General features: G+C 33.5%; 3 protein-coding genes across 4 annotated transcripts; 1 reads left to right on the plus strand and 2 right to left on the minus strand.

The window, feature by feature from the left end:
• Window positions 1-14,124: 14,124 nt before the first annotated feature.
• On the minus strand, window positions 14,125-15,544 carry LOC102667311 (protein MAIN-LIKE 2-like). 2 transcript variants are annotated; one of them, XR_001388938.2, is made up of 3 exons: window positions 15,141-15,544; window positions 14,466-15,056; window positions 14,125-14,385 (listed from the first exon to the last, which is right to left on the minus strand). XR_001388938.2 is itself a non-coding variant. In XM_041016093.1 (2 exons), the coding sequence occupies exons 1-2, from the start codon at window positions 15,171-15,173 to the stop codon at window positions 14,751-14,753; spliced, it is 339 nt and encodes a 112-aa protein (XP_040872027.1). In that variant the 5' UTR covers window positions 15,174-15,544; the 3' UTR covers window positions 14,125-14,750. The 2 variants fall into 2 exon arrangements, 1 of the variants encoding a protein (XP_040872027.1); XM_041016093.1 differs by having other exon boundaries at window positions 14,125-15,056.
• Window positions 15,545-15,672: 128 nt separating this feature from the next.
• On the plus strand, window positions 15,673-22,129 carry LOC100815076 (ADP-ribosylation factor GTPase-activating protein AGD5). The gene is made up of 11 exons (XM_003527231.5): window positions 15,673-16,010; window positions 17,110-17,168; window positions 17,349-17,439; window positions 18,227-18,281; window positions 18,393-18,483; window positions 18,625-18,802; window positions 19,959-20,172; window positions 20,344-20,534; window positions 20,790-21,098; window positions 21,189-21,247; window positions 21,747-22,129. Exons 1-11 carry the CDS (start codon window positions 15,960-15,962, stop codon window positions 21,901-21,903), a joined length of 1,455 nt encoding a protein of 484 aa, XP_003527279.1. The 5' UTR covers window positions 15,673-15,959; the 3' UTR covers window positions 21,904-22,129.
• A 725-nt stretch (window positions 22,130-22,854) lies between these two features.
• Window positions 22,855-27,629, minus strand: LOC100815609 (cytochrome c-type biogenesis ccda-like chloroplastic protein). The gene is made up of 13 exons (XM_003527232.5): window positions 27,559-27,629; window positions 27,313-27,397; window positions 26,633-26,749; window positions 26,178-26,212; window positions 25,587-25,717; window positions 25,398-25,483; window positions 25,289-25,320; window positions 24,632-24,793; window positions 23,996-24,068; window positions 23,810-23,910; window positions 23,357-23,449; window positions 23,208-23,254; window positions 22,855-23,044 (listed from the first exon to the last, which is right to left on the minus strand). Exons 2-13 carry the CDS (start codon window positions 27,395-27,397, stop codon window positions 22,972-22,974), a joined length of 1,035 nt encoding a protein of 344 aa, XP_003527280.1. The 5' UTR covers window positions 27,559-27,629; the 3' UTR covers window positions 22,855-22,971.
• Between the last annotated feature and the right edge of the window lie 354 nt (window positions 27,630-27,983).

The following is a 27,983-nucleotide window of genomic DNA, read 5'->3' on the forward strand; positions in this document are numbered from 1 at the left end:
GAAATTTGCAAATAAAATGAAGCCATATGCTGTAGCAAGCAATAATTTATGTATTATCCACAAACTCCACTTGATCGTATGAGTTCTTCCAACATTGTGATTGAACAATGGGACCCCAACTCCAAAAACATATATTGCCTGATAAGGAAATGCCTAATTAGCAAAAGGTGAGCCAAGCAATCATGCATAAAAGGTTATGCCAGTTAAAAGCAATTTAAAAGAGTAATTAACATCTAAAGAACATAAACATTGTGGCACTGTGCCTTATATGCAATGAGAAATAGCCATGAAAAGAAAACCATTTCAAGTTGAACAGAAAAGGAAAAATTACAAATCAAGGATAAGTTGTCCTCAAAAGAAATGAGAGAAAACCAAATTATCACCATTTTCAAATATCCTAAATTAAATGACCAAGTCAAATTAACAAAGAAACATTTTGAAGTAAGCTTACAAAAAGGAGGTGGCGATAACTCTACATGGCCTTTGGAATTTTAGATCATGGACATTCACTGCAGAAAGAGACTACATAGAAGTAATCGCCATAAACTTGTGAACACATACTAGAAACATACAATCACTGCCAAAACAAAATCAGTCATCATTTCACAGGCAAAGTTTGTTTAACTTCATGTTTGATACTGCATAACTTTCTTAAAAAAGGGAAAGAAAAAAAAAACCTTGGCGGGTGTATCAGCGACTCTGTAAGCATCCACAATTATCCCTACTAACCATAAGCCAGGGAACACACTCTAGAATAAAAAAAATGAAAAAAATAAATTAGAAACAAATGATGAAGGAAGATGGAAGAGAGGTAGTCGCTTCCTGGGCCGGCGAGTGGGCCTCGAGCCCGTCATGACGAAGATGTCTTCTTCAATCTCTTCACGAGAGAGAGCGATCCAGAATTTCCTCTTCTCTTTCTTCACACTGCACGGCGTGTCCAATAACCCGCGGAGCCGCAGTGACTTCGGTGCGGGGTTGTTGTTGTCGTCGCCGCCGCCGTCGTGGAATTCTCTGTTGATGGTGGCGTGGTGGTGGTTTCGGGAAGGTTTGGTGCCGATCTCGAGTGGGCCTTGGGGAGAAGCACGGGCTTGCGAGGGTGCAGGTTCCATGGCTTCTGCACGATATCGTCTGTGTCGCCATGTGTGGCTTCGAAACGGCGTCGTAGAGAATGAGAGAGAGAGAGTGAAGAAGCTGTGCAGCTTAAGGTGGAGGAAGGAGTGTGGTATGGTATGGATTCTAAGGTTTGCGACGATACAGAATCCTTATAATTTTTTAATTTATTGTTTTTAAAATTAACAAAGGCGTCGTAGAAGGAACTATAAAATTACGAAAACACCATCACGCTGTAACTATGAAGACGGGTGGTGAAGACCGTCGTAGTTAGTTACACCTTAATTACAAAAATGCCACCAAAGCACATTCTAAGACGGTTCTAGGGAACCGCCTTAGAATGTGCGTCGTAAAAAATTTATTTTTTAGCAGCGTAAGGTTTATTTATTTATTTTCCAATTCCTTGGTTATACTAAGCATAAGGTATACTAATATTTTATGCATGTACATGCAGAGTTATGTGAACAAAATTGACTTTGACTATAAGGAGTATGGAAGGAAAAGGTTTCAGCAATACTGGATAAGGAAGCCTACTTTATTGGACTCACCAAGCATTGTTTCCCTAGATGAAACTGTGAATGGATTGTTGCCATCCTTCACATGATTTTGCTTCAGATTTCTTACAACCTGTTTGGAGATGTAGGATGTGATACCAAACATGCATTTACTGAAGTTTAGTCTTAGTCTCTCTCTCTCTCTTTATATATATATAACACCTGAAGGTATGATATGCAACATCATATATGTAAATAATATGCAATCACTACCAATGTGTGATGAGTTTTGGAAATTTTAATTAAGGTTTGTTTATCAATCCCTCTTGTTTGGGATTGAGTCTGGGGGAAAAAAGTGAGAATAAGTAGTTTATGTTGTTTGCAATATCAATGGTGTATGCATTTAGAAAGTAGATAGATTTGTTATCTCATCTTCACTTACACATTAAATAATGGTTTATGTTGCAATTTGATTTTATTTTTTTTATCAATCAATAACGTGACATCAATTAAGTCAGTATGCACAAAATACATATTGTATGTAAGGCAATAGTCACTTTAAGAATGAGATGAGTTATTATTGAGTTTGAAGCAAGTTTCGTCCACTCATACAACTTCCTCATAATTTTTTTATGCATGGATTGTATACAGCCCCAGAGAAGAGACAACGAACACCATCAACTTATAACTGCTTCATCAAGTAATGATTCAATAAACAGGTTGTATAGAACTGGTTAAACTTTTTTGAATTTTAATAAGAGTATTAGTTTACTACAGGGAGGATATTAAAAGGCTAAAGGCTGAAAATCCTGAAATGGCCCACAAGGAAGCTTTTAGTACAACTGCAAAAAATGTAAGGTCCAATTTTTTAAGTTATTAATTCAACTCATTGACATGTCGGGAATGATTTGTGCATCCTTGTTTTTATTGTCAATATTTGTATAAACTTTTTGTTGAATTCATATGTTGGAAATTATTAGTGTATTTAGTTCCACATTTACTTTGTTTTCAAGGTGAATCTAGCGTGTTGTGTTTTCTTTATTTACAAAGAACTATTTTTTTCCTTTATTTGTTACTGTCTTCTTTTCATTTTATGTGTCATTTTTAAAATATTTATCTATCCAAAATTATTTATGCTTTTAATAATACATTTATTTAGTATGAGAAATAAAAACACTAATAAATATATAATATCATTCATAAACTAAAATATATTTTAATCAAATGAAATTCTTTTTTTCTTCACTCTCTTTTTTTTCTTTATTTTGGATAAATTATTTATGCTTTTAATAATACATTTATTTAGTATGAGAAATAAAAACACTAATAAATATATAATATCATTCATAAACTAAAATATATTTTAATCAAACGAAATTCTTTTTTTTCTTTTGGGACAAACTGTTTACAGAAAATTATCCAGCTACTTGTTCCTACATTGTTTTATGCTACTAGAGGCCAACTTCATGTACCAAACCAGCTTTCTATTTCAGCAAGGTTCTAATTAAGGTAATTTCTTATTTTCTTTTAAATTGGCCTTTTCATCTTACTCCATTTTAGTATCTTATTTGTGAATTGCTCAAGACATTGTAACTTGTATGAAATATGGTGTGACATGGAGTTCGGTCGTTTCATTTGGGAAAGTATACCACCATGGAGTTGGCGAGTCACAAATATTGGGTCGTATACATGTAGCTCTAATTAATCAAGGTATTGTTTGAACTTATCTTTTGGTTAATTTCTGTTGCCAAAGTTGTGAGTATCTTATTGATTGCTAGTATTGGTAGATAATGATAATATGGTTATATGGTACTAGCCTCAAAGGTAATTATCAGATACTTCACCTTCAGAGATGGGTAGTAGGTATATACTTTGTAACCGGAAATCACATATAGTAATAAAATCTTGTTAGTTTTAATTATAGGGCATTTAATTAATTTGCTTCTAGACAACTTGCTTTGCACCCAAATTTCACAATACTAACTGATGGCATGGTTGATTATCACAACATCTTTTGCTTGGTTTCACTGTGATATCATGCAAGCTGTAGTTAAGAGAATGACTGATGTACAACATACAACATATTCATTATTGATTTATAGCTTGTCCTTTTGCCTAAATTGATTTCTTACTTGATGTTATTGCAGGAGCATGTGAGGGATGGCTTGCGGGTTCAACTTGTTATATTCATTATTGTGATTAATTTTTTTTTAAAAAAAAAACACATTCTAAGATGGTTTTCTGAAAAACCGTCTTAGAACTACATTCTAAGATGATCAAAAAATCGTCTTAGAATCATCAAAATATTTAATTTTTTAAAAGAAAAATACATTCTAAGACGGTTATTTGAAAAATCGTCTTAAAAAGTCTATCATTCTAAGACGGTTTTTAACAAGAACCGTCTTAGAAAAATATCTTTCTAAGACGATTTTTGGCTAAGAACCATCTTAGAAATGTCTCTTTTTCTAAGACTATTTTTATGGAACCATCGTACAAAGTGAAAACTTTCTATGACGTTGGCTACGACGACGGTTAATAACCGGTATCGAATGTGTCTTTCAACCAATGTAGAAAGCGCTTTGAGCAGTAGTGGTAGTTTGTTTTGGTGGTGATGAGTTCAATTCTTTTAAAAAAAGAAGCTAGGGATTCAAATCCTAACTTTATATATATATATATATATAAACAACTGATTAGCACAATTTATAGAAGAAAATTAAGGTAAACAACTATTTTGGCCTCTAAAAATGTAAAGTTACCATAAATTAATTCTTGAAAGATGAAAAATAAAATTTAGTCCTTGAATATATAAAAAGTGTGATAGAACAATCACTTGATAATTTAATGTTAAAAATTAATATCTAAATTTTGCAACTTAATGTTAATTTAGTCCTCAAAAAATATAACTTATAATAAAATTGGTCATTTAACATTATAACTCAACGACAAAATAATCTCATAAATTTAAGCGTAGGACCAATTAGTCATACTTTTTATACATTCGGAGACTAAATTTAAATTTTTTTTATTTTTCATGAACTAATTGGTTATCGCCTCATACTTTTAGGTAGCAAAATAGGTATTTACCTGAAAATTAATTTAGGTGAATATTCGTAAATATTTATTATAATTACAAGTGTAAAAGGAAAAAAAATAAAGGAGAGATCTCAAAGGGATTCAGCTTCTTCTACTAGCTATGATTAAATAATTTACTTAAATGATTAGAGAAGGGGTTGAAAGCAATCAATGATATAAACTTGATTAGCAATAGGTAGGCATTGGTTTCTTCCTTTCTCTCTCACAATCTCTATGGAAAACAATCCACAAATAGTCCAATGATTAAGATTAATTAACTAATAGAAGTGAATTAATTAGTAGTATAGTCTAAAAGGATTTCAAATTGAAATCTTAGATTACTTTTTGGTAGATTCTATAGCGCCACATAGATGACAAATCTTTTAAGATGTCTTTTATTTTTTTTCTTTAGTAACAAATCTCATTTTAAGATCTTAAATAATTTTTTGTAAGTTTCACAAAGATTTTATTTTTAAATATTTTATTTAATTATTTATTAAATTAAATATTCTTCTTCCCTCAACGCTCACCCCCTCACACTTCCTTTTTCTGGTTTCCCCCCAAGGTTCACCCTCACTTTTTTTTTCTTTCTTTTTCTTCTCCTCCCTCTCTCCTAACCTTTCATCTTCTCCCTTTTTTATTTCTTTTTCTTCCTTGCCACTCCCCCTCCCCTCCACCTTCATCTTCTTTCTCCTTCCTCCCTCCCCCTCCCCTCCCCTCATTCGCTCACGTCCCCTCTCTTCCCTCCCCTCCATAGTCTCATGGCTCCTCCCTCTCCCTTTCTCCTTCCCCCTCCGCAATGACTGCCTGCAGCCACCTCCAAGTAAATTCTTTTTTTTTCCTTGCTCTCTTGATTTTTTTTCTTCAACGGCCTCTCGCTGATTTTTGTTTTTTTTTTCAATATTTTTTTTGTTTTGTTTCAGGTAGTCAAAGATTTTCAGGGTTCTTGTAGAAGAACTCATTCTCTACCCTGGAGATCTCTAATCTCCCTTTATTGGAAGATCCACAAAAGATCTTGAGCTCAACATTTCACACTAAAATTACTCTCAAACTTTATCCAAATGTAACGCATAACAAGGCAAAAGAGGCCCACCCATATACCAATGACTTTTATGTTGTCCCACTGCACCTTTACTAATACTTAATAAATTGATTAATATTTAGATTCCTATCTTTTCTTTGGCGTATTGTATTTCATCATTCAGCAAAGAGCATTTGCCCATAAAATAAGTTCTGGCCACCAGTTTTTTCTTTGCCTTCACACCAAAGCTTGCAAGATATCCACCAAAATTACCTTATATAATAAATATTGAATTGACCTTCATATATTATATATCATGTTAGTTAATGAAAGTTGCATGTAGTGCAATTCACATAATTTATTTAGGGTAAATCTTAATGTAAAAAAATTTCATTAAAAAATATTTGTAATTCGATCATACTGTGATTTCTAGTATAAGACTAAGACTATATGTATCTTTTATGAAAATAAAAGTCCCTAATTAAACGATAAAAAATTTCTTCTAAATATTCAATGTAATTATAATTCATACTAAAAATTATTTATTAAGTTGAAATAATTTAACTTCAATTAATTCATATGGTTAGTGATATTATATCATGATTTCTATTTTCTAATACACTTGATTATGATTTTCAATAAAAAAAACAAATTTATTAAATTCTTATAAAATGCATTACATAATTAAAAATAGCTATATAGGCCGGTATAGATGATTGAGAATAAAAAAAGCGTGAGTCACACATTTTCCTTTCTTTTTTAAGAGAATTCAAATGGTAGATGAAACAAAATAAGACAAATATTGACGGGCACTCTCTAACACTCTTCTTAACAGGGTATATTATCGAATAAAATTTATTGAAAACAACATATTTATTAAGTTTCACTTTTTCATTTAGTAATTTGTCGATCACTCTCCAAATTTTAAAGTAACACCCACCAAAATTTATTATTTCAAATAAATTTAATTAATAGTAGAAAAATGTTAGGAACCATTTATTTTACAAAATCTGGATTTTTAGGAATGTGAAGATGTAAATATTTATTCTAATGTTTGTTAGAAGTGTTGGGAAAACTCAAACTTTTCCACTTCGTGAAGTTTAAGATAGACACTTAGTAATTAAAGGAAGGTAGTAATGGGAGCATACGATTCTAATTCTCCAATATGGAGATTCTTCCACTATACAAAATAATAGTAGTGGTGGCTCACTCAAGCTTGAGGATAGAGACTTCCCAAGCTATTTATCTTCTCTCTCAAAGAGACTCTCTAACTTTCTAGTTTTCTCACTCTAAGAAGTGGATTCACTCTTGTCTTGGATCGGTTAGGAATGAAGGCTCCTACCCTTATTTATACTACTCCACCTCCATAATGAATGGAGGAGATTACTTGTATCCTAGGGTGGAGATTAATTCTCTAGAATGCTCCACACATTCTAGGAGGCTCTGCACTCTTTTACTCCCTTTCATATCCTTCCATACTCTTCCATAAGGTTCCAGAAGGTTTCACACATCTCTAGAATATTCCAGAGGTTTCTTCATTCTTCCACAAACTTCTAGAGAGTTTTACACTACTCTAGAGTTCTCCAGGACGTTCTAGAAAATTCTACACTTTTCTAGGAAGTTCCAGAATTTTCTAGAACCTCTCAAATTAAGGAGGGATCCCAATAAGAAGGTAATAAAAAATATTCTCAAACATAAATCATTCCCAATAATTCATATTTTACATGTTTTTTCACCTTCTTATCCCTGGGTTGAAATCTTACTATCTCATGGGAATGTTTAGAAATAACTTATTCAACCTCATTTATTTATTTAATTATGTAATATTTGTATTTTTAAATTACAATAAATTTAGAAACTTTCCCAAAAATTAAAAATATGTATCAAACATCTTTAATGGGAATAGCATTCCCAATGATATAATTCAATCCGTGAAACAAACGCTCCTTGAAAAGAATTTTTTTCCGCCTTTCATCCTTATTTCCTTTTGTTTCATAAAAGGTTAAGATGAAAAAGATATTGAGCCATGGTTACAGTAAAATTATATATAAAATTTATTTGGTTTAAATATAACTAGCTTTAGTTATTTTATGTTGTGAAATATGTAATTTTAGCCATTCTATCTTAAAATTGAGACATTTAACATCTTTATTTTAAAAAATTCACAATTTGTTTTTGTTTAGTTCTCAATTTTTTCTACTTTTATTTCTTACATTTTACTCCTTATGTCCCATAATAATCATTGCATAAAAGAAAAAAAATCTGAAATAACTGTCATTTCACATTTTCAAAGTAACGTTAATGGTTTATTTTTACTTATATTCCTAATATTAGTTATATGAGCTACAAAAACAAAAAAATTAATTAATGACAATAAAGTTAATTTTATAAAAATTTTATTCTATTTGATCTATTTATTGATTTTTCTTTATTTGTTAAAAACAACATAGGATGATAATTATAATGGACGGATGAAGTGGATAATCAAATCATTTATTAACGGTGCCTTAAATGAAAATAAAATATAGGCAAAATTAAGAATTACGCTAAAAATGTGAATTTTTAATATAGAAGGATCAAATATATCTCTTTTAAAATAAATGAACCAAAATTACAAATTAAGCAAAATAGAAAGATCAAAATTATATCTAAGCCAATTTATTTTTAGTATGAAACCACACACATTCTCCTAGTAAAGACAATCCTACTTAAGAAAATTTACAAATCTCGTGTTTTGTTTTACTATCCTTTCATTTCCTTTTGGCTTAATTGCAAAAAAGTGCCCCCCATATTTTTCATATTTTACTAAATTGGTCCCCTATTTTTTAATTTACTATTGGAGACTCTCTATTTTTCAAAATTCATCATCTGAGTCCCCAGAGGAAAAATTGAACGTTGATTGTTAGCTTAAAATGTTTACTGCCACGTGTCTGCATATAATTGATCATTTAAAAGGTATTTATGTGTTTAGGAAATATCATTATTGATAATTAAAGTGAATAATTATTTACGTTATTTTCAATTTACCCTTATCAGTAATTAGGCAACTAATAATTATCTCAGAAACAATTATCCCAACCCCAAAATGTAAACTTCATCTACCCAAAATCCCTAACCTTCATATTACCAAAAATCTCTAATTCCCAAAATCAGCAACACGAAACCAAACTAAGCAACAAGAACGTGAGACGTGTGAGGTGATTAGTCTCCTCCTTCTTGTTGGTGTTTGTCGAGTTTTTGGGCTTCTGATTTAGTGGAAGTCGTCGTCACTTGGTGGTTGAACGAGGGGAGGTGTGGAACGACGTCGACAAGAAGGTGGCAAACGCGATGACGGTGTTAGGAAATAGGAGATGTGTCAAAGTTTTGGAGAAAGGAAACACAATGAGAGGTTAGGAATACAGGCACAATGAGGTGTGGGAAGGGAACTGCCACGGGAAGGCTTAGGAAGGGAGACCCGACGAGGTGTGGAAACAGAACCGTGACAAAGGAAGGGTTTGGGAAGGGGATGTGAGACGAAGGAAGGGTTGGGAAGAGGACGTGAAAAAGAGGAAGGGTAGGGAATTTGAGAATTAGGGTATGATTTGGGGAATTTTCCTTTTTTTTACTTACTAGCAATTTTTAATACAATTAAAAAATTAACCTAATGTAATTAATTTAGTTTAATTAACCACTGATAATGGTCAATGTCAAATAATCTAACTGTCAACGTTCAACTTTTCCTATGAGAACTCAGATAGTAAATTTTGAAAAATAAGGAAACTCCGATAGTGAATTAAAAAATAAGGGGATCGATTTAGTGAAATGGGAAAAATAAGGGGACTATTTTTGCAATTAAGCATTTCTTTTTTAAGAGATTTCAAATGGTGGTTGAAATAGAGCAATTACCTTTTCCAGCTTTCCTTGTTTTTTGTTTTGTCTCAAGCAAAGCATTAACAAAAATTTTATCACATGCTATAATAAAATTATATATTTAATTTATTTTTGGTATAAGACCCCACATATCATCTATGAAGCTCAAGTTAGGTAAGATCATTAGTCAAAACTAAATAGAAATTAGTCCACTTTAAAAAGGGATAAATAGTCATTTTCATCCTTGAATTTGTAGAGCGTTGACAAATTCATCCCTAAAAGATGAAAATTTAAATTTTAGTCCCCGAAAGTGAAAAAAGTGTGACAAATTCACTCATCTGTTACCGTTAATGAAAGGGTCTACGTGACCCATTCAGGGATGAATTTGTCAGCACTCTATATATTCAAGGACAAAAATGACTATTTATACCCAAAATATAATTTAATCTTCATCGTTCCTCCTTTTTTAATCGTTCCAAGCATAATATTACAATAAACAATTAAAAAGGAATAGGAAAACAAACATAAGTTACAACAAATATAATAATAAGCATAATATTGATTAATAAGCATAATATGTCCGTTGCTCTAAAATTTCTATTGTGACAACATTAGGTAGTGACAAAATCAAGTTGAGTCTCATTTTTTTTGTAAGAATTAACTTAATGATTGTGCAATTTTGTCTGGGTCTCATATTTTGGGTAAGGTATTGTCACATTAGAAATTTCAATGCAATAGACAAATTATGCTTATTATTATGTTTATTCTAACTTATGCTTGTTTTCCTATTTTTTTTAACTATTTATTGTAATGTTATGCTTGCAACGATTAAAAATGGAGAGAAGATGAAGATTAAATTATATTTTGGGTAAATAGTCACTTTCTTCCCAGAATTTATAGAGCACTAACAAATGTGTCCTTAAATGTGTCACATAGGCTCTTTCGTTAATGATAGCAAACAAATAGATTTGTTGCGCTTTTTCACTTCCAGAGACTAAAATTTGAATTTTTCATCTTTTGGGAACGAATTTGTCAGCACTCTACTCATTTAAGAACAAAAATGACTATTTATCCTTTTAAAAAGTCTATGCACTCCGAAAAAAAATTAACATATTTACAAATGAAAGTGTAAGTCCTTGTTTATATTTTTCTTTCCTTTTTAAAGGATTTCTCCCCTCTTATTTGTTTGGTGCATGGAAAGACTTTTTCATCTGATTTAGGTGGCAGTAGATATTGGTTACCAGAAGCCAATTCAGCCAGCTCGGAATGCACCTAAGCTCACCCACTTAGCCTTTGTTGATGACCTTCTCATCTTTGCTGAAGCTTCAAAGGACCAAGCTGAAAGTATTAAGAATATTCTCGAGTTATTCTGTAAGAGCTTGGGGAAAAGAGAGGGTCTTGATAAAACTTGCATCTTCTTTTCTAAGAATGTGGGGCAACAAAGGAGACGACTAATGAGCCAAATATTTAGGGTTCTGACATACAGAAAATCTTGGAAAGTACCTCGACATTCTTATTCTTTATAATAGAGTATCCACTAGTACCATCCAATATATTATTTCTAGAGTGGATCATCGCCTATTCACTTAGAAGGCACGTCAACAACTCTCCTTTGCGGGGAGGATTACTCTTGCCAGGTTAGTCATCCAAGCCCTTCCCACCTACGCAATGCAATCAATTTTTCAAGTTAGTCATGATATGTGTCGGTCACGTGTTTGGAAATAATTTTGTTTAGGTACATTGAAGGTAGTTAGTCTAAGAATTATGCAATCACTTCCCTGATTCATTTGAGTTAATAATGTTTGTTCACGCACAACAGGTTTATTTGAAAGACTGTTGTCCTTTACCGCCTCTAGTGTTGTTGTGGTCAACCAATTGTTATTCTCAGGCTAAGCAGTGGCCAACTCCATATATTAGTAGAATGCAGCAGTACACAAGCTTGATGTCATTCAAAAGAGACTATGTCGACCTAAATAAAGAATGAACATGCATTGTATATCTAATTGGATTCATTATGCGATATAATTTATTGTAAGCCATTAATCAATAATTATTAAGTACTCGTTGCGTTAAGAAAAAAATTAGTTGGTGCAACCAAAATCAATTATGCATGTACGATACATCATTGTCATAATTGACAACACATAATGATATGCATGCGTATTAAAGTTTGAGCGTGACATGACATTGACTAACTTGATAACACATTCTGATGCACGACATTGGTTTAGTAGGAAACATAAACACAAAATATGTTCACGCGTGTGTATTTTTTTTTTTTAAAAAAAAAGTGAAGCAATCTGTCGGTGAGAACCATGTATATATATGAGATACGACAAACGCTAATAAATCACACATTATCTTGCTTTCACATACTGTCCCAATTGATACACAAAGTATGGGATTTTTAGGAGAAACTAGCAGTCAGACGATTGTCAACTCAAGGTTGGGTTTCATTTTTCCATATGGATCGATTATTCACAATGATAGTGAGGTTTACTTCCAAACTTCCACTCCGATGCCCATTCGAGTACCAAACAGCTGTGATTTTGCAAGCCTAAAAACCGGAATACACAATACACTTCAGCTAACCGACAAACAATTTTTTGATGAAATTCACTACCGGTAGCCATTCACCCATACAGGTAACCAAATTCGCTTTCAATGTATGCAATTGATAAATGATGACGATGTCAACACAATGTTAATGTGTAATGATCAATTTTCGTGTGTTGGTCTGATTGAGTTATTATGCACCATTGGAAGAACACCAGATGAAGTAATAAACTTACTTGAACGCACTATGACCCCTACTCATGACGCGCTTCTGTATTACAACGAGACGTGAAACATGCCACCCCAAAATAAATTTGTAGGTTGTGCGTTCATAGGAAAAAATCCAAAGAAATTGGAAATTCCTTCAGGATGTACCATCGATGAACTGAAGGATTTGATAAAGCAAGTTACACCTAAAGGGATTCCCCCTCATGGAATTCACGAATCACAAACGGTAAGATGATTTTTTTTCGGCAACCAGGTCATTTTGAGTATTCAGATAAAGTTATAAAATATGAAATTAATGAGCTGAAAACCAACGATGAAGTGCTGAAGGTGTTAGTACAGTCTAACTACTAGAAAAAAATATGTGCCAATAGAAATTTTAGCTGTTTTTACTAAAAATATTATGAAAATGGAAGACGACATGGCTGCCACGTCGCTAAACGACTGAATGCAAGGTTTATTTTTTTGTTTTTCATGTAAGTTTTATCAGTTTACAGCATGTTTGAATTCCATAATAAAATTGAATGTGTTGTTTGAATGGTCCAAATCTAATTTATTTTAATTGTTTGACCTTCAGACCTTAGGCATACTTTGAAGGGTCCAAATCCTTTTTTTTATTTTGTGCTTGTTTTTTGAAGTATTATTCGATGGAACCGGTTCACGATATTATTCTTTTTTAGTTCTTTGACGTCCAAACATGAGAAATATCACCCCTCGAATATGTTAGGCGACTCGCACATAATTTAAAAAAAAACACCAAACAGGGGTACTTAAACATGTTTTAAGGGTCCAAATCGTATTTTTTTTTTAATTTTCTGCTTATTTTCTGAGGTTTTATTCGATGGAACTGGTTCACGATATTATTTTTTTTAGTTCTTTGATGTCCAAACATGAGAAATAGTGCCCCTCAAGTGTGTTAGGCAACTTGCACATAATTTATAAAAAAACGCCGAACAGGGGTACTTAAACATGTTTGAAGGGTCCAAATCCTATTTTTTTAAAATTTTGTGCATGTTTTTTTAGGTGTTATTCAATGAAACCAGTTCACGATATTATTTTTTTTGAGTTCTTTGACGTCCAAGCATGAGAAATAGTGCCCCTCGAGTGTGTTAGGCGACTTGCACATAAATTAAAAAAAAAACGCCGAACAGGGGTACTTAAACATGTTTTAAGGGTCCAAATCCTATTTTTTTAATTTTGTGCTTGTTTTTTGAGGTGTTATTCGATGGAACTGGTTCACGATATTATTATTTTTTTATTTCTTTGACATCCAAATATGACAAATGACACCCCTCGAGTGTGTTAGGCGACTCGCACATAAATTATAAAAAAAACGCCGAACAGGGATACTTAAACATGTTTTAAGGGTCCAAATCCTTTTTTTTTTTTAATTGTGCTTTTTTTAGGTCTGATTCGATGGAACAAGGGTACTTAAAAGTATAACAAATAAATAAAAAATAAGATGAAAAATTAAATAAATACAAGATATCATTTACATTTAGTTGGACCTAACTTCCAATAATAATAAAAAAAAACATTAAATTTCTTTTCGGCTTAAATATAATTTTGACCTTTTTACTTTAAAACATAAACATTTAGTTATCTTATTTTTATAAATTTATAATTTTAATCTCATTCTTATGAAGGAAAGTAATGATTTTAGCTTCACATTTTTAATCCAAACTTCATAAGAGTCCAAAACTTGGCTTAAGGACCGGGATCGGAATCGAAATCGGTACGTCAGTTAATATGATAAAATAATATACATCGCAATCCTGGAAGGTGTGTCATATAGAGTGCACAAAAAGTAAACTATATTAAACAAAAAAGTGTAACAAATACAAAAAATGTTGTCAAGTACAAAACATAAAAAACATCATCAATGCTTTGTGCGCCATCTTTATCTAGCCCTAACACTTCCATCTGCGTTGGCACCCCCCTGGCGATCCTGAGGCAATCTTGCATGATATCATGTAACTCTGTGTCTGTAGTGACCATCCTAAGGTTAAGCACATGCTCCAACCTTTCTGTGATCGCTTCATAGCCTTCGTAATCATCCTGTGACAGTCATAAAAAACATTTATTATAAAATTTAAAATAAATAACAATTCATAAAACATTAAACCAACTTATCTTACCAATGCATGTCCAGGGGGGTTAAATGCCATTGGAACCTCTGGGATATCCAGCTGGATGTAGTCATCATGCTCTGGGGCAGGTGGATGTCTGGGCTCATCACCTGCCTGGGTCGGTATGATGAATGGGTGAGATATCTGGAAAAACCACTCGATGTAATCCGCAGATACCTGCCCAGGCACTACACAAATGTCACCCGCAGTTGCTAAGTGGTCCGAGAAATGCATTCACATGTCATCTATATCATCATATGACAACAAAGCGCTAACAGACGGCAGAGGGATGGTCTAAATGTACCCAAACTGGCGCACCACCCTCTCCGGTCGAACTGTGACCACAATAGGACCCCATCTCAACTGACCTTGGAACGATGAAATTAGCTCAAACCCCCTAACCCCTCGATGGTCACTATAAGGCAACCAACACACGTCTGTGACCGTCAAAGCATCACAATGTGCCCGGTAGGGCGCTCCTGTAATTCCCTTCATATGAGCCTTCGTCGTTAGCCACCGGGAGGCACATGGGGACATCTCCTCGTACGCATCATCGGTGATGCACTGATGCACACTCAGAAAGTGCTCATAGATCCAACACTACAAAAAAAAAAGAGGTTAACATAAGATAAAAATATGTTTACATCATAATCCAATGTAACATATTACGAACACAAAATTTACCTGTAATAAAGTGAGGTACCCCCAATTTGTCATGTTGTGGTCCTAGAAGCTTCATCTAACTGCTCATACATATGAACCAGCGCGGCAGCTCCCCAGGCATAGCCCCCACTCTGACCCAGGTCGCGAAAAGCCTCCAGATGCACCACATGAACATTTGTTACACTCTTGTTAGAAAAAAGAGTGCAACAGACAAGGTGCAGGAGATAAGCACGAGCTACTCTTGTTAAAATCATATCTTAAAACTGAAAATGAAAGCCATCAATATTTAAGAGACTATTTCAAAATTGACTAACATGCTCTAAAATAATTATTTAAGAGACTATTTTACAACTTTTAATTTGTTGATGATGAAATTGTAACTTAAAACAAAGTTAAGAGTCCGTGGGGTAATTTAGCCAAACCATAAGCATCCTCTCCAAGAGGTATTTCTGCTCAGAAAAAAAAAAAAAAGTGGGTCTATAATTGATAAGTATCAAACTAATTTCAACGTATTTTAATTACATTCATTATTAAACTCAATGTCAAATTTGAACGTAACCGATCCGCACAAAGACGTTACTATGCGCGAAAAGCCAAAATAAGAGAGCAAAGCTTGAAAATATAGGGAAGTCGCAAATAATAATAGAAGTCAAGGAAGCAACTGCGATATCTCTTTCTTTTTTCTTCATCATCGTGTGTTTTGTTCTGGTGGCATTCTTCTTCTTCTTCTTCTTATCATCACAACCTAGGAAGAGAGAGAGAGAGAGGAGAGAGAAATTGCATTAAAAGACCAATTTGCCCTTCGATCTTCTTCTTCTTCGTCTTCCTCTCTCTCGCACCATGAACGAGAAGGCCAACGTCTCCAAAGAGCTCAACGCTAAACACAAAAAGGTTTTCACTTCTCTGCAAGTTTTTCTTTAATTTCGATAATGGGTGTTAAATAATATGTTGTTGATACGCCATTTCCGAATTTCGCGAATTTCGATTTGGCGATGAAATAGTGGTAATGAGGATTCTGAATTGTCGGATTTGATTCGATTCAATCGCTGTTCGATTCGCCTACTGAGAAATTGAACTTCGATGTTGCGACGAGTTTTTGTAATTGCTTATATGGCATGATCAGCTGTTATGTATTCTTGGATAAAATGAAAAGGAAAACGAAAATTTGATGTGAAGAAATGGATCGCTGATTGGTGATAATGGATGAATGGTTATAGCATAATTTGATCTGCGTATTGTGATGTATTTTTTATGTTTGATTATGTTCTGGATTGAATTAATCAATCGAGGTTATTGTACTTGGTGGTTTGGATCCATTTTTCTATAATCCATTGGTAATTGTTACTTGATTTTCTGGTTTTGTTTTTGGAGATGTTTTGAAGCCATTTGCTTGTATAGTGGATATACTATGGAGTTATTAGAAAGCATTATCGGTTGGAAATTTGGAATTACTCAAAATCTTTGTGGTTGATCTGGAGAATATTTCAAACTTCGGTTTTTCCTTAGGTTGTTTCTCAATTTATTGATTGGATCGTTTTGATTTTTCCTTTGGTTGTTTTTCCTTGATTTTCCAGTTGTTTGGTATTTGTTAAGTGTCTAATTGAGGAGAATTTGATCTGTCAAGTTGGTTGGGCTTTGTGGGGGATCTTATATGATTTGAAAATGGAATAAATGTTTATTTATTTTGTGTATATTTTGAGCTGAAAAGGCCAATACTTCGTTTGTTTATTTTGGGTGGTTGGTTATTTTTTTCTCTATTAGAATGTCGATCAATTTCAATTTATTTGAAGAAAGTTTTCAGTCAAGAGTGTCTAACTTATATTTTGCTATATATTTTAAATCCTTTATTTTTCAACAAATGAACTTTAGCATTAGAATATAAGCTAATTTTATATTCTAACAGGCTTTTTCCTTCATTTACATTCACTACACTTTTTTTTCCCTTTTTTAATTTAATATTTTATTTATTTACTTTAAATTAATTATGCAGATACTGGAGGGACTTCTTAAACTACCAGAGAACAAGGAATGTGCTGACTGCAAAGCTAAGTATGTATTTGGCTGGATCTAGATGATCCAATCTTTATCTCACTTTTTCGTCTCAATAGGAATAGAAGAAAAGAGAGATACTAATCTGTCCATAAAACTTGGATTGTTATTGGATAAGCATCTTCTGGGATTTTTTTTCTGATTGTTTTTTCACAATTTTCTATAAAAATTTATTTGCAGAGGTCCAAGATGGGCTAGTGTCAATCTTGGCATCTTTATATGCATGCAGTGTTCTGGAATACATAGAAGTCTTGGGGTACACATATCGAAGGTAATGTTATGTTCCTTGGTATTGTAAAAGTGATTGAGGTCTGTGGGTCTCTTACTGTTTCTTTAACAAGGTTTCAGTTTGATCTGTCAGAAACCAAATCATGTGGGGGAAATTATGTATTATGACTGTCATGTGTGGAAATAAAATCTTTGTGAATTCAATTAGGAAAAGTTAATTTAATAGTCTAAACTATATTATTTTTTTTATTTTCCTGATAAAAAGGATTCTAAATTAGTAGCAGTAGTAAAAGTATACATGCCTTCTTTACCTGGTAATTTGCATCTTGGTTGTTATAAGAAAGTAGCACTGAGGTACTGCATCCTTTTTTTAATATATGGTTAGACTGTCATTCTTTTTACTGTGGCCTTGAAGAATGCCAAGCTGATAATCTATTTGGTTCACAAAATGTTTCAATATGACTTCGTTCATTTTCAATTTAAAATCAAATATCAATGCTGACTCAATTTGATATGGGAACACCTGAAACATGGCTCCTAGTCCTAGGTCCTGACAATTGGCATTTTACACCTTAGTCTCTAAATATTTATATTAACTAAAGGCTGATTCTAAATTCAACTTGTGAAATATTTGGTTTGATGTTTTAATTACAACAGTTTAGTATGGGATTATTTCCCTTATTACTGTTTCCTTATTTTGTAAGCCTCCTTCATTATAAATAAAAGTATTTCATGTAGTCTGATAAGATAACACGCAACAGTAAGTAGTTCTTACACAACTTGCTAGTGCAATTATTATTTATATGCTTACTTTGGTAACTTATCTGCAGGTTCGCTCTGCAACTTTGGACACCTGGCTCCCAGAGCAGGTTGCATTCATTCAATGTAAGGGAATCTAAATGGTCATGACCTTGTGGTTATTTTTAGTTCTGTTATTATGCATTAGTCATATAGTCTTCTCATTATATTTGAATTTCTCCTTTTGGTCCTATATAGCGATGGGAAATGAGAAGGCAAATAGTTACTGGGAAGCAGAATTACCCCAACATTATGATAGAGTTGGAATTGAAAATTTCATTCGTGCAAAGTATGTCTGTTGATGAACATTTCTACCAGACTCAATTTTCTTTTTTCCTTTTAATCTTTGTATAGTTAGAAGTGTATGTTTCTTATTATGTGCACCTAGTGAAGATGATTCTTTGCTTTTAATCATTGCATATATTTAAAGGTACGAAGAGAAGAGATGGGCTGCAAGGAATGAGAAACCAAAATCACCTTCTAGTTTCCGAGAAGAGAAAAGTCCTTCACATTGGCAAAAGCCTGAGGAAACGAAGAAAATCCAACCATCAAATGCAATTCCTGCTACAAGAATTAGTGTTCCTGCTCCTCCCAAAGGGCCTGAGCTGGTAAATTCTCTCTCTCTCTCTCTCTCTCTTGCCTATGGCAGAGGGGTTGAAAAATGTCATGTTGTTGCGTTATGGCAGTGCTATAACGATTATTTAACATTTCTTGTATTCATGTGCTGAATTATATGTGAGTATGTGACATTGTGGTTGCAGAGTCTGTTCTGCTATCAGTGTTTTGACTCATGAGCTATGTGAGCTATAAAAACTAATAAAAGAAGGGAAAATGCGCGGAGCTCCCCCATAAGCCTTGGAGATAAAATAAATAAGCTATTAACTTTAAATTTAGGATGTCACCCTCTTATGTTTAAGAAAAAAAGGCCCCAATAGGTGCTATGTATGATTCTTGAATGCCTCTATTGAAACAAAAATGAATAAAAGCAGCAATCGTTGCATTTTTCAAAATTTAGTTGGCTTGATTGCTGAAATTGAAATGCACTTTTCTGAATGATAATCAAGTTTTCAAGTATTGTTATGGTGGTGGCAGCTGTGGTAGTTATCAAAATGTTTCTCAAATCGTCAGTTAAGTATCCATGATACAGCAAAACATAAACTAAAATGTATTCTCAATTTTCTACTCTAAAATCTGTTTATCGAGAACGATTTTCAAAACAGTCAGATAAAAAATAGTCACCAAATATATTTTTATTGAAAAAAAAAAGAATAATATGGTGTGACAAGACAAGACTAGACTATTAACTTTGTGTTTATGATATGTTGACACATAAGCTTAATGTTGCCATGTATGTTACTTGTGGTTGTGTTAAAATATGTATAAATTCTTTTGTTTACAAGGAAATACAGTCTGTATTTCTTTTCTCGTGTGCCTCTCTTTATTTGAAAAGATTTTTGGACTTTAGTCCAAGTTATGCCATAATAAAACCAATATGCTGATCCCTTCTAGGGAAATTTTACGATTGAGATAAATATTGGTAGTGATGGATGTTTGGAATTATCAGTGAGAGAAATATTAATTTTGACAATTATTATATAAAATAATTTATAGCTGTATGCATTTTCAACTACTTTTATGATAAACTATGACACTGAGAAATTAACATAGATAATTCTACCTTGTCATTTTCTTTCTCCTTTCTGTAAAAAGTAATTTTTTTCCTTGCTCTTTTTAGACATGTAAAAACAATCAATTTCTGAACAGGTAACTCCTATGGCAAAACCTCAACATGTTGAGAAAGTGGAACCTGTTGCACCACCACCACAAGCTGAAACTTCAAAACAGACCACTGAAACAACACAAAATTCCCCTCCAAAAGTTGACTATGCTACGGACCTTTTTGACATGTTGTCTATGGATGATCCAAATGAAAAGGGCTCAGGGGCAGCTAATGATAATAACTGGGCAGGTTTTCAGTGTATGATATAGGCTTCCTTTTTCTATAAAACAAAAAAACAAAAAAAACAAAACATCATGAAAGCACCAATGAAAGTGTTTCCAGGCATTGATTTTGAAGCTTTGAAGAAGCTTCTTGGTGATTATGCTGTGTTTGCCTTAGTTTTTAATTTTGTATCTATAATTGTTTCAGCTGCTGCAGAGGCATCGGAAGCTGAGAAGACTGATGCCCCAAAAGCAATTGAGAGTACACCCCAGTCGACACGCCAGTCCACTTCTGGAATTGAGGATTTATTTAAAGACTCACCTTCAGTTACACCAAGTTTAACTCCAGAAAAACCACAAAAAGATCTAAAAAATGATATCATGAGCCTCTTTGAGAAGGTATGTGCCAGTGCTTCAATAGGTTTGTTTAAGGCTGAGTTACTTCTTTGAGTTTATATATATATATATGGTTAGAAATGCTTTTTAAAATATACACATTCTATATTGTTGACATTTCCTCCTTGCCCGATGTGAGTTATTATCCAAGACACCAAAACAAGTGAATTTAGTCGTTGATCTCTATCCTTAGATGGGTTTTTATGTTTTGGTATGTGAATAAGATTTTACCTGACCCAGTAAATTGGACATCTGCAGTCCAATGTGGTATCTCCATTTGCAATGCATCAACAGCAGCTGGCCATGCTGGCACAGCAACAGTCTCTTCTAATGGCTGCCGCTAAATCTGCTGGTGGGGATCCCAAGTACCTGGCCAGCTTACAACAACAACAGTCTCTTCTAATGGCTGCTGCTGCTGCTAAATCTGGTGGCACGGATTCCAAGTACCTGGCCAGCATACAAGAACCTGGGTCCAACATTCCTCTCCAAAGTTGGCTGGGTGCTGGCTACCCAATGCCTGGTGCAATGCCCATGGGTAGTCAGGAAGAGTTACAGAAACTCATGCAGGTAAATAATTCATGGAGGCATTAAGTTAATTGATTAATGATTTTTTCTTATCTGTTCTGCAATTTATTTTTCTTCTTCCTTCTGTGTTAGACCGTGAACATGAATGCAGCCCATTCAGCTGGGAGTTCAGTTCAATATCCACCATCTAGGTACACTGATTTATTAATTAAAAGTCTGTTGAATTTCAGTTTGGGTAACTTGTTAGGGATTTTGCTTGAATTATTATCTTCATATGATTCTGAATTATCTTGGGTTGATATTGGTGCCAATCAGAAGGATTCACGGTTCCCTAAATCAAAATTAATTAGTTATGTGTGTAGTGTAGGTTGTGCTGCCAAAAGGCTATTTAGGGGGTTCTGTTTACACTGTGTCAACTATCTTATCCTGAACACATGCCAATGAGACATTTTTTGTTTCAAACATTTCTCACAAATGTACCAGTATTATGATATGGCTTTATTAGCTGAAGATTATGTTTCAAATATGCTGTTAATCCTTGCAACAAATCTCATTCATTTAAGCCATCTATATCTCATTATTTGTCCAGGATCTATACATTGCTTCTATTCATTTAAGTCATCGTAGGAAACATAACTCCGTATATATGTTTCTCTTTTCTAGTTAACTAAGTTGTGCCTTTTGATGCAGCTACTATGCTATGGGACAAGTTGCTCCCTCTAATGGTTCCACGCCAACGGAAGCGAGCAAACCTCAATCAGCCTCTCCAGCATCATCGAACACTTCAAAGACAGGGAACGACTATGATTTTTCCTCCTTAACACAAGGAATGTTTGCAAAACACTGATTGGCCTTTGCTTAACATCCCCTGCTATGTCATATACCACAGAAGATTAGTTAAAAGTTACAGAAAAGTGCACTCTTCTTCTTTCCCTTGACCCGTATACTTGGGTTGTAAACCATATCTAGAGCTACTGAGCCAGTTCAGTTTTCCTGTTACGGGTGATTGCTTCATTTGTATCCATAGGTGTATTCACAATAAAATTTAGTGATATTTATTATTTATTCCTTTTCTTTTTCTCTTCTATATCTTGTGTACTGCAACTGTTCGTTTCATGTCACCCCTCCTTATAATTATGTACAAAACATAATACGTCATAGTTACTTGGGCAAGTGTTTCGTTTTATTTTATTCAAATATTTAAGTTGTAATTGATAAATTATTCAAAACCTTATTTGAAAAATAAAAGAACACTAAGGCTAAGATGACTTGAATGTCTTCAATATGGCTTTAATAATGGAGGATACAACTGAAGTATGAAAAGGATTCTTGAATTTTATTGCATATTTTTTTAATATAATTACAAAGATCTCACTCAGTAACAAGTCCCATGACGGTTACATTAGCAATTCATATCAATTAAGCTCGACTCATTTAACAGGCAAATCTGTTATATTTAAACATGCAAAATGCTAAATATATCTACTTTGAGTGAATCTTACAAGTTTCAGCTTAAACTGCATGTGGTATTCTTTTTTAATCTTTCGTAATAGTAATGAATGTGCCACCCCAGCTTTATGTTTAAAGAGACTGACCCAGTGTAAGATTGAAACCATGAAAACTGCAATTCTCATCCCTTAAAGGAGAGCATGATTTGGTCATTGTGATTATCATTATCAAAATTTTGCTCCGTTGAAGTTAATAAATGGTCCAATGCAGTAAGTTTCCTACCAATATAGCAATATTTTGCACGCCAAAACAAATATATTATGTATTTGGATGAAGAAGAATTCGGCTGTGGTATGCAATAGTCTCATTTGGATTTCTATTCCAATTGAATTGAATACTTGTATGACATATATACATTGAACTGTTAATGTAAAATATCACAGCATGTTAAGAGCCAAGAGATTTTCTACATCACCATTGTGACTGGGAACAGCCTATCTAAGAACGTATATACACCACCACCTAACAGCATTGCTCCGCTGTGGGACAAGAAAATTGTAACATGCATAAGAAACCATGGAAGCTATGAAATTCAACAAGAGGAAACTAGAAAATAATCAGACCATAAATTGTGTAGGGAGAACATGAGTGTGTACCCTTTATGTGCTTAATTGCTTATCAAAAAATAAAAATAAAAATTACCTTATAGGATTGATCCATGCCGAGAACTTGCGGAATGAGAGCAAGCTCTGCCAATACAGATTTGAATCAGAAATATTTTTCTCCACGAGACATCTTTGCTTATAATTAGAAAGTTACTATTTTATAAAACCAAAAAATCATGTACTGACCTGTAGTGCTCCAGCAAAAGAAGCAGCCAAGAGTAAAGGAGAAACATAGCCAGTTGTGTATGTTAAAAGTAAGCTGCCTCCAATCACCGGGTCCTGCCAAGAAATCATCATTTTCTTCGTTAACTTACAAATGACCAGAAAATAAACAGTCATTATACTATTATGCAATGATGTACATATAATAATTAAGCATCCCTTCTACTTTGGAGCTCCATAAAGCAATTTGTCATGGGGGCATTGATGCACAAGCACAACAACAAAAACAAATGTTATCCTACATATTAGGTTCAAAATTTTAGAAACAGATGAAATTTATCATAGTAGATCTGTCTGAGATTTTGAATTGAATAACTAGAACTGGAGAGCAAATAACACTGGTTTGCCTCAAGTTCTTTTGCCAACCCTGCATGAACAATGAAGACCTAATGGTTGTTAATACAAATTACAAAGTACCTTGGATGCAGCAACATATCCCAGAAGGGTGGCCAAGACAGGTGTACTACAAGGTGAGGCAGCTAAGGCAAATGTAAGCCCGGCGAGGTATGCTTGCACACCTATGAGTAGAATTTGTTCGTGTAAATGTGCTGCTTTCAAACTTATAATGAAAGAACTCAAGTCAGCATAAGAGCATAAACTTACTGGATGGGAAATTGGCAGCTGCTGCACGTGGATCAAAACTGTCAAAGAATGAGGGGAGCCGTAATTCAATGATCTGCAAAATAATTTCAAAGTGAATTACAAACATAAATATGGCGAAATGTCTATTCAACAAAACTTTTATAATGGATTAGATTTTAAAACTTGTGTTAGTGTGTCACTACTCTAAAAATCTTATAACTTTGGAAAGTGTCTTGTAAGCACACATGTTACGCATCAAACTATCTCCAATGAAAATGCACAAAATGTAACTGCACAGAGCTTAAGGTAACTAATGTAAAACTTGTATGAACATTTCAATTCATAATTTAATCATAAAACTTAGAGCACCAGAAATTATCTCAAGCCTGAACAGTAGAAAACTACAAGGCTGAGCTTTGACAGGCCTAATCCACTGTAATTCTTAATAAGATTTAAAGATTTTGTAAAGAACATTATGTATAATTAGTTCCAAAATGCAGTGAATAACCCTTCTGACTGAGTGAGTTACGGGTGTTGTTGCAGGCAAAAGGAAATGAAAATAAAAAAGACAAGAAAACTAATAGCACAGATTTTCAAAACCTGAAAGTCTGTAACCTTTAGAACACAAAGAAGGGGGAAGAGAAACTGTTTCAGTACCTCAAGAAGATTCAGACCCATAATTATAGCCAAACCAGAAGCTGCCAAAGGTAATCCTTGGCCAATCTGTCCATAAGCCTTTCCTGCAAATGAAGCTCCTACACCCAACAGTGCTAACGTGGTTGCAAGGCCTAAGGAGAATGCAATGGAATCTCCTACAACCTGACAGAAAAAGAGAATGATATTAGTGAGAATTCTGTCTCTGTGTGTGAGTCTCTCAAAAAGAATTTATAGAAACAAGACAAGAGGAGGAAATGATGCACTTTCGGAAAAATTCATATATGCAATGCTATGGGTCATAATGACCTCCTCAAATATGCATCTTACTAAACTAAGCTCAATGTATACAGTTTAAATAAAAATTAGAGGGAGTCAAATTCAAAAGACCAAAGGTCCAAGCATTTTACATATGAAGCCTGCTTTAATAAAATGCAAGGCATTGTGGTTGTAAAATGCTGCTACATATCAGATCTTTGCATCTTAGTAGAAACCTAAAAGATTAAAAACAGAGATTTAATTAACTAATATTACACAATGGCATATCACTTGCTATATTATTATTTAGCATTAGTAATCAGTAAACTTCAATCCTCAAACATGGCCGTAAAAATAGATAAGAATAATGTCACCCAAATAACACAGTTAGCTAGTTATTACCTGTGCTCTGCTTTTGCCAGAGCCAAATGCCCCTGAAATATTCCAAACAACAAATTTAGGCAACTAAAAAGGTAATAATACTGAAAATTCCAAACAGTAGCATGCTCACCAATGTAACCAAGGGTCAGTGGTAAGACACTAAGTGTACAGGGAGAAAGGCTGGTAACAAGCCCAGCCCCATAAATTACAGCCAAACTGTGAACATAAATAAACAGCAAACAACAAACTATTAACATGTGTTTCGAATTTTCAGGGAAAAAAATACTAAGAAAATAATGTTTAGGAATTTAAAGTGCACCTAGTGAAACTGAGAGAGGTTAATTGGCCCTGAACAGCTTCATTGGCCTGCTGTCCAGCTGAAAATAGAAAGCCTCCAAACCAGTCACCGAGGCTTCCATCAGCCAAAGCATAAATAGAAGCAGCCACTTCCTGATTCAGTAAAATAATTCTAGTTCCTCAAGAAATGACACAAAAGAGGCAGCCACAATGACTTGGATGTATAGTATTTATAAGGATTTGGAACAATTTGTGTCATTTCAACTATCAAAGAGGCATTGACAACAACCTTTCCTAGTCATCATTGGCTTACAAAAGCTAGCAACTTCAGTACAGTATCTCATACACAAATAAAAGGAAACAAAAAGTGCCGGTCATGTATTCTCTCCTCGCAATAACCAAGATTTACTAGACCATTATATGTATTGATTGAGTTTACATCCAATAACAATATATACATTAGGTTCTTACGTGACCTTGTTAAAAAAGAAAATAAAAATAACTCCAAGAATATACACATCAAAGGAACATTGAAAAGAGTTGATAACACCATAAGTTATTTGGTTGCAAATAGACATTGAAACAAATCACCAACATAGTTATTCATACTTACAGCTTTTGCAGCGACTGGAGCAACCAAGTGTGCCACTGAAAAAATGGAAACAAGAAGCATTCACCAATACAATCAACCAATCCCATCCATCAATGTCATAGCAGTATCACAGTACAGAGCAGAGTTTGAGAATTATTTATAAGCCACCCTAGCCAAGTTGCAAATATGGCATAAAAAGTTGATATTAGCAAGTTCCTTGTTCCCAAAAGAAGGAAAAGAAAAGAGAAAAAGAAAAATTAATAAGCGTGTACAAGAGGCCTGTGCAGCATAATGTTAAGCTTGTTTTACAAAATAGCATGCCTTATCCCAATAGAAGAAGAACCACTAAAATGAGATTAACACGGCAAGAAGTTTGTTTGGAAAACACATTATCTTGTGACAAATTTAAGAAATGAAACAAGGGATACATGAGAGGGTAATATAATCCACAATATCCATATGTTCAAAGACAGTACCTGTCATGACTCCAATGCATGTCCCAATGTTATTGCCATTAATCTTCCATTTGGACCGAAGACACTTTTCAGGTTTGGAAGGTTTTTGGTGCGTATTGATGGGAACAATATGCCTGCCTATAACCAAAAAAAGGAAGTAAAAAACAAAGAAAGGATACCATGTCTTACATTTTGTTCAAAGACATGAACGTTGAACCAAACAAAGGATAGCAACATCTGATGAAATAATTGGCAACAAACATTGTTCCAAATCCCAACGATAAAAACATGAAGTGCCCTTCCATACCACATCTTTAATTAACCAAAAATATGAAACCATACACATCCAATAACTTATTTATATATAAATCATTGATATTCTCTACCAGGGACAATCCTGCTCGAGACAGGTAGGACCACCAGAGACGGCAAAACTCTCCCTGAGAATTTAATGCTAGTGCATACCCAGGGCTCAAACTCGAGCACTGACTAACCTGGAACAAGTAAGAACTGAATCCCTCGCTACATGGTCTACACATCCAATAATAATAATAATAATAAAGAAATTCATAGGACCTTTTCCTAACACGTCTTCAAAAACATTAACAGTAAAAAAAATCAGCAAATTATTCTTTTTTAGAAGGAAAAAAGAAACATTTATGATAAGCATGGCATGGACGCAGAGAAATTGGCAGACTCACCATCCTGGTGAAGATTGCAGCTTACGATTCTGCGATTTTGAAGCTGAAGACTGTAATTACCGCACAAGCTCATACTCAAACTCATCTGAACGTACAATTAGATAATAAAAAAAAATCAAAATCCAGGAAGAAGAAAAAAAAAATAACAATTATTTCTTCAACGGAAGCTCAATTGTTGTTGCAATTTTGTTTTGCACTGAATGGGTCACCGTTTAGAGAGTTAGAGAGAAGAGAGTGGTTCCTTACTGTTTGGAACACGGAACCTATGCGGAATGAAAAAAATCCAAACCCCGACAAGTTGAGTTGTGGCGGTTAAGTATGTTCTCTTAAATACTTAATTTGACAAGTTTAATTTTATTTTTTTTCAAATTAAATTCACACAAGATTAAAAAAAATTATTTTACCTAATTCAGATCCTCAGTTAATTTAACTTATAACATCAAATTTATTAATAATTTCTATATCTTTTTCTGAAATTATTTTAAAATTATTGGAACTCGTCCTCAAACTCATTCTATTTAATTATTTTACATCTAATTAATTAATTAATGTGCTAAACTTCTTTACTTCTCATATAGTAGAGAATGAATTTAATTTATTAATTTTTAATATTAATTATAAACTAATTAAGCATATTTTAATAAAAAAATAAATATAAAATACCATTTAAA

The sequence above is a fragment of the Glycine max genome, chromosome 6 (assembly GCF_000004515.6).
Source record: "Glycine max cultivar Williams 82 chromosome 6, Glycine_max_v4.0, whole genome shotgun sequence".
NCBI lineage: Eukaryota > Viridiplantae > Streptophyta > Magnoliopsida > Fabales > Fabaceae > Glycine > Glycine max.

Bases quoted from the DNA above. Each gene is read 5' to 3' on its own strand.
- LOC102667311 (XM_041016093.1), bottom strand. From the start codon at position 15,173: ATGACAAATTGGGGGTACCTCACTTTATTACAG. The intron at 15,057-15,140 runs GTAAATTTTGTG...TTTTTTTTGTAG, and splicing joins GGTACCTCACTTTATTACAG to TGTTGGATCTATGAGCACTT.
- LOC100815076 (XM_003527231.5), top strand. From the start codon at position 15,960: ATGAACGAGAAGGCCAACGTCTCCAAAGAGCTCAACGCTAAACACAAA. The intron at 16,011-17,109 runs GTTTTCACTTCT...TTAATTATGCAG, and splicing joins TCAACGCTAAACACAAAAAG to ATACTGGAGGGACTTCTTAA. The intron at 20,535-20,789 runs GTATGTGCCAGT...GGACATCTGCAG, and splicing joins TCATGAGCCTCTTTGAGAAG to TCCAATGTGGTATCTCCATT.
- LOC100815609 (XM_003527232.5), bottom strand. From the start codon at position 27,397: ATGAGTTTGAGTATGAGCTTGTGCGGTAATTACAGTCTTCAGCTTCAA. The intron at 24,069-24,631 runs GTACTGAAACAG...ATTATTTTGCAG, and splicing joins TGGGTCTGAATCTTCTTGAG to ATCATTGAATTACGGCTCCC. The intron at 23,911-23,995 runs GTAAGTTTATGC...TTCTACTCATAG, and splicing joins AGCTGCCAATTTCCCATCCA to GTGTGCAAGCATACCTCGCC.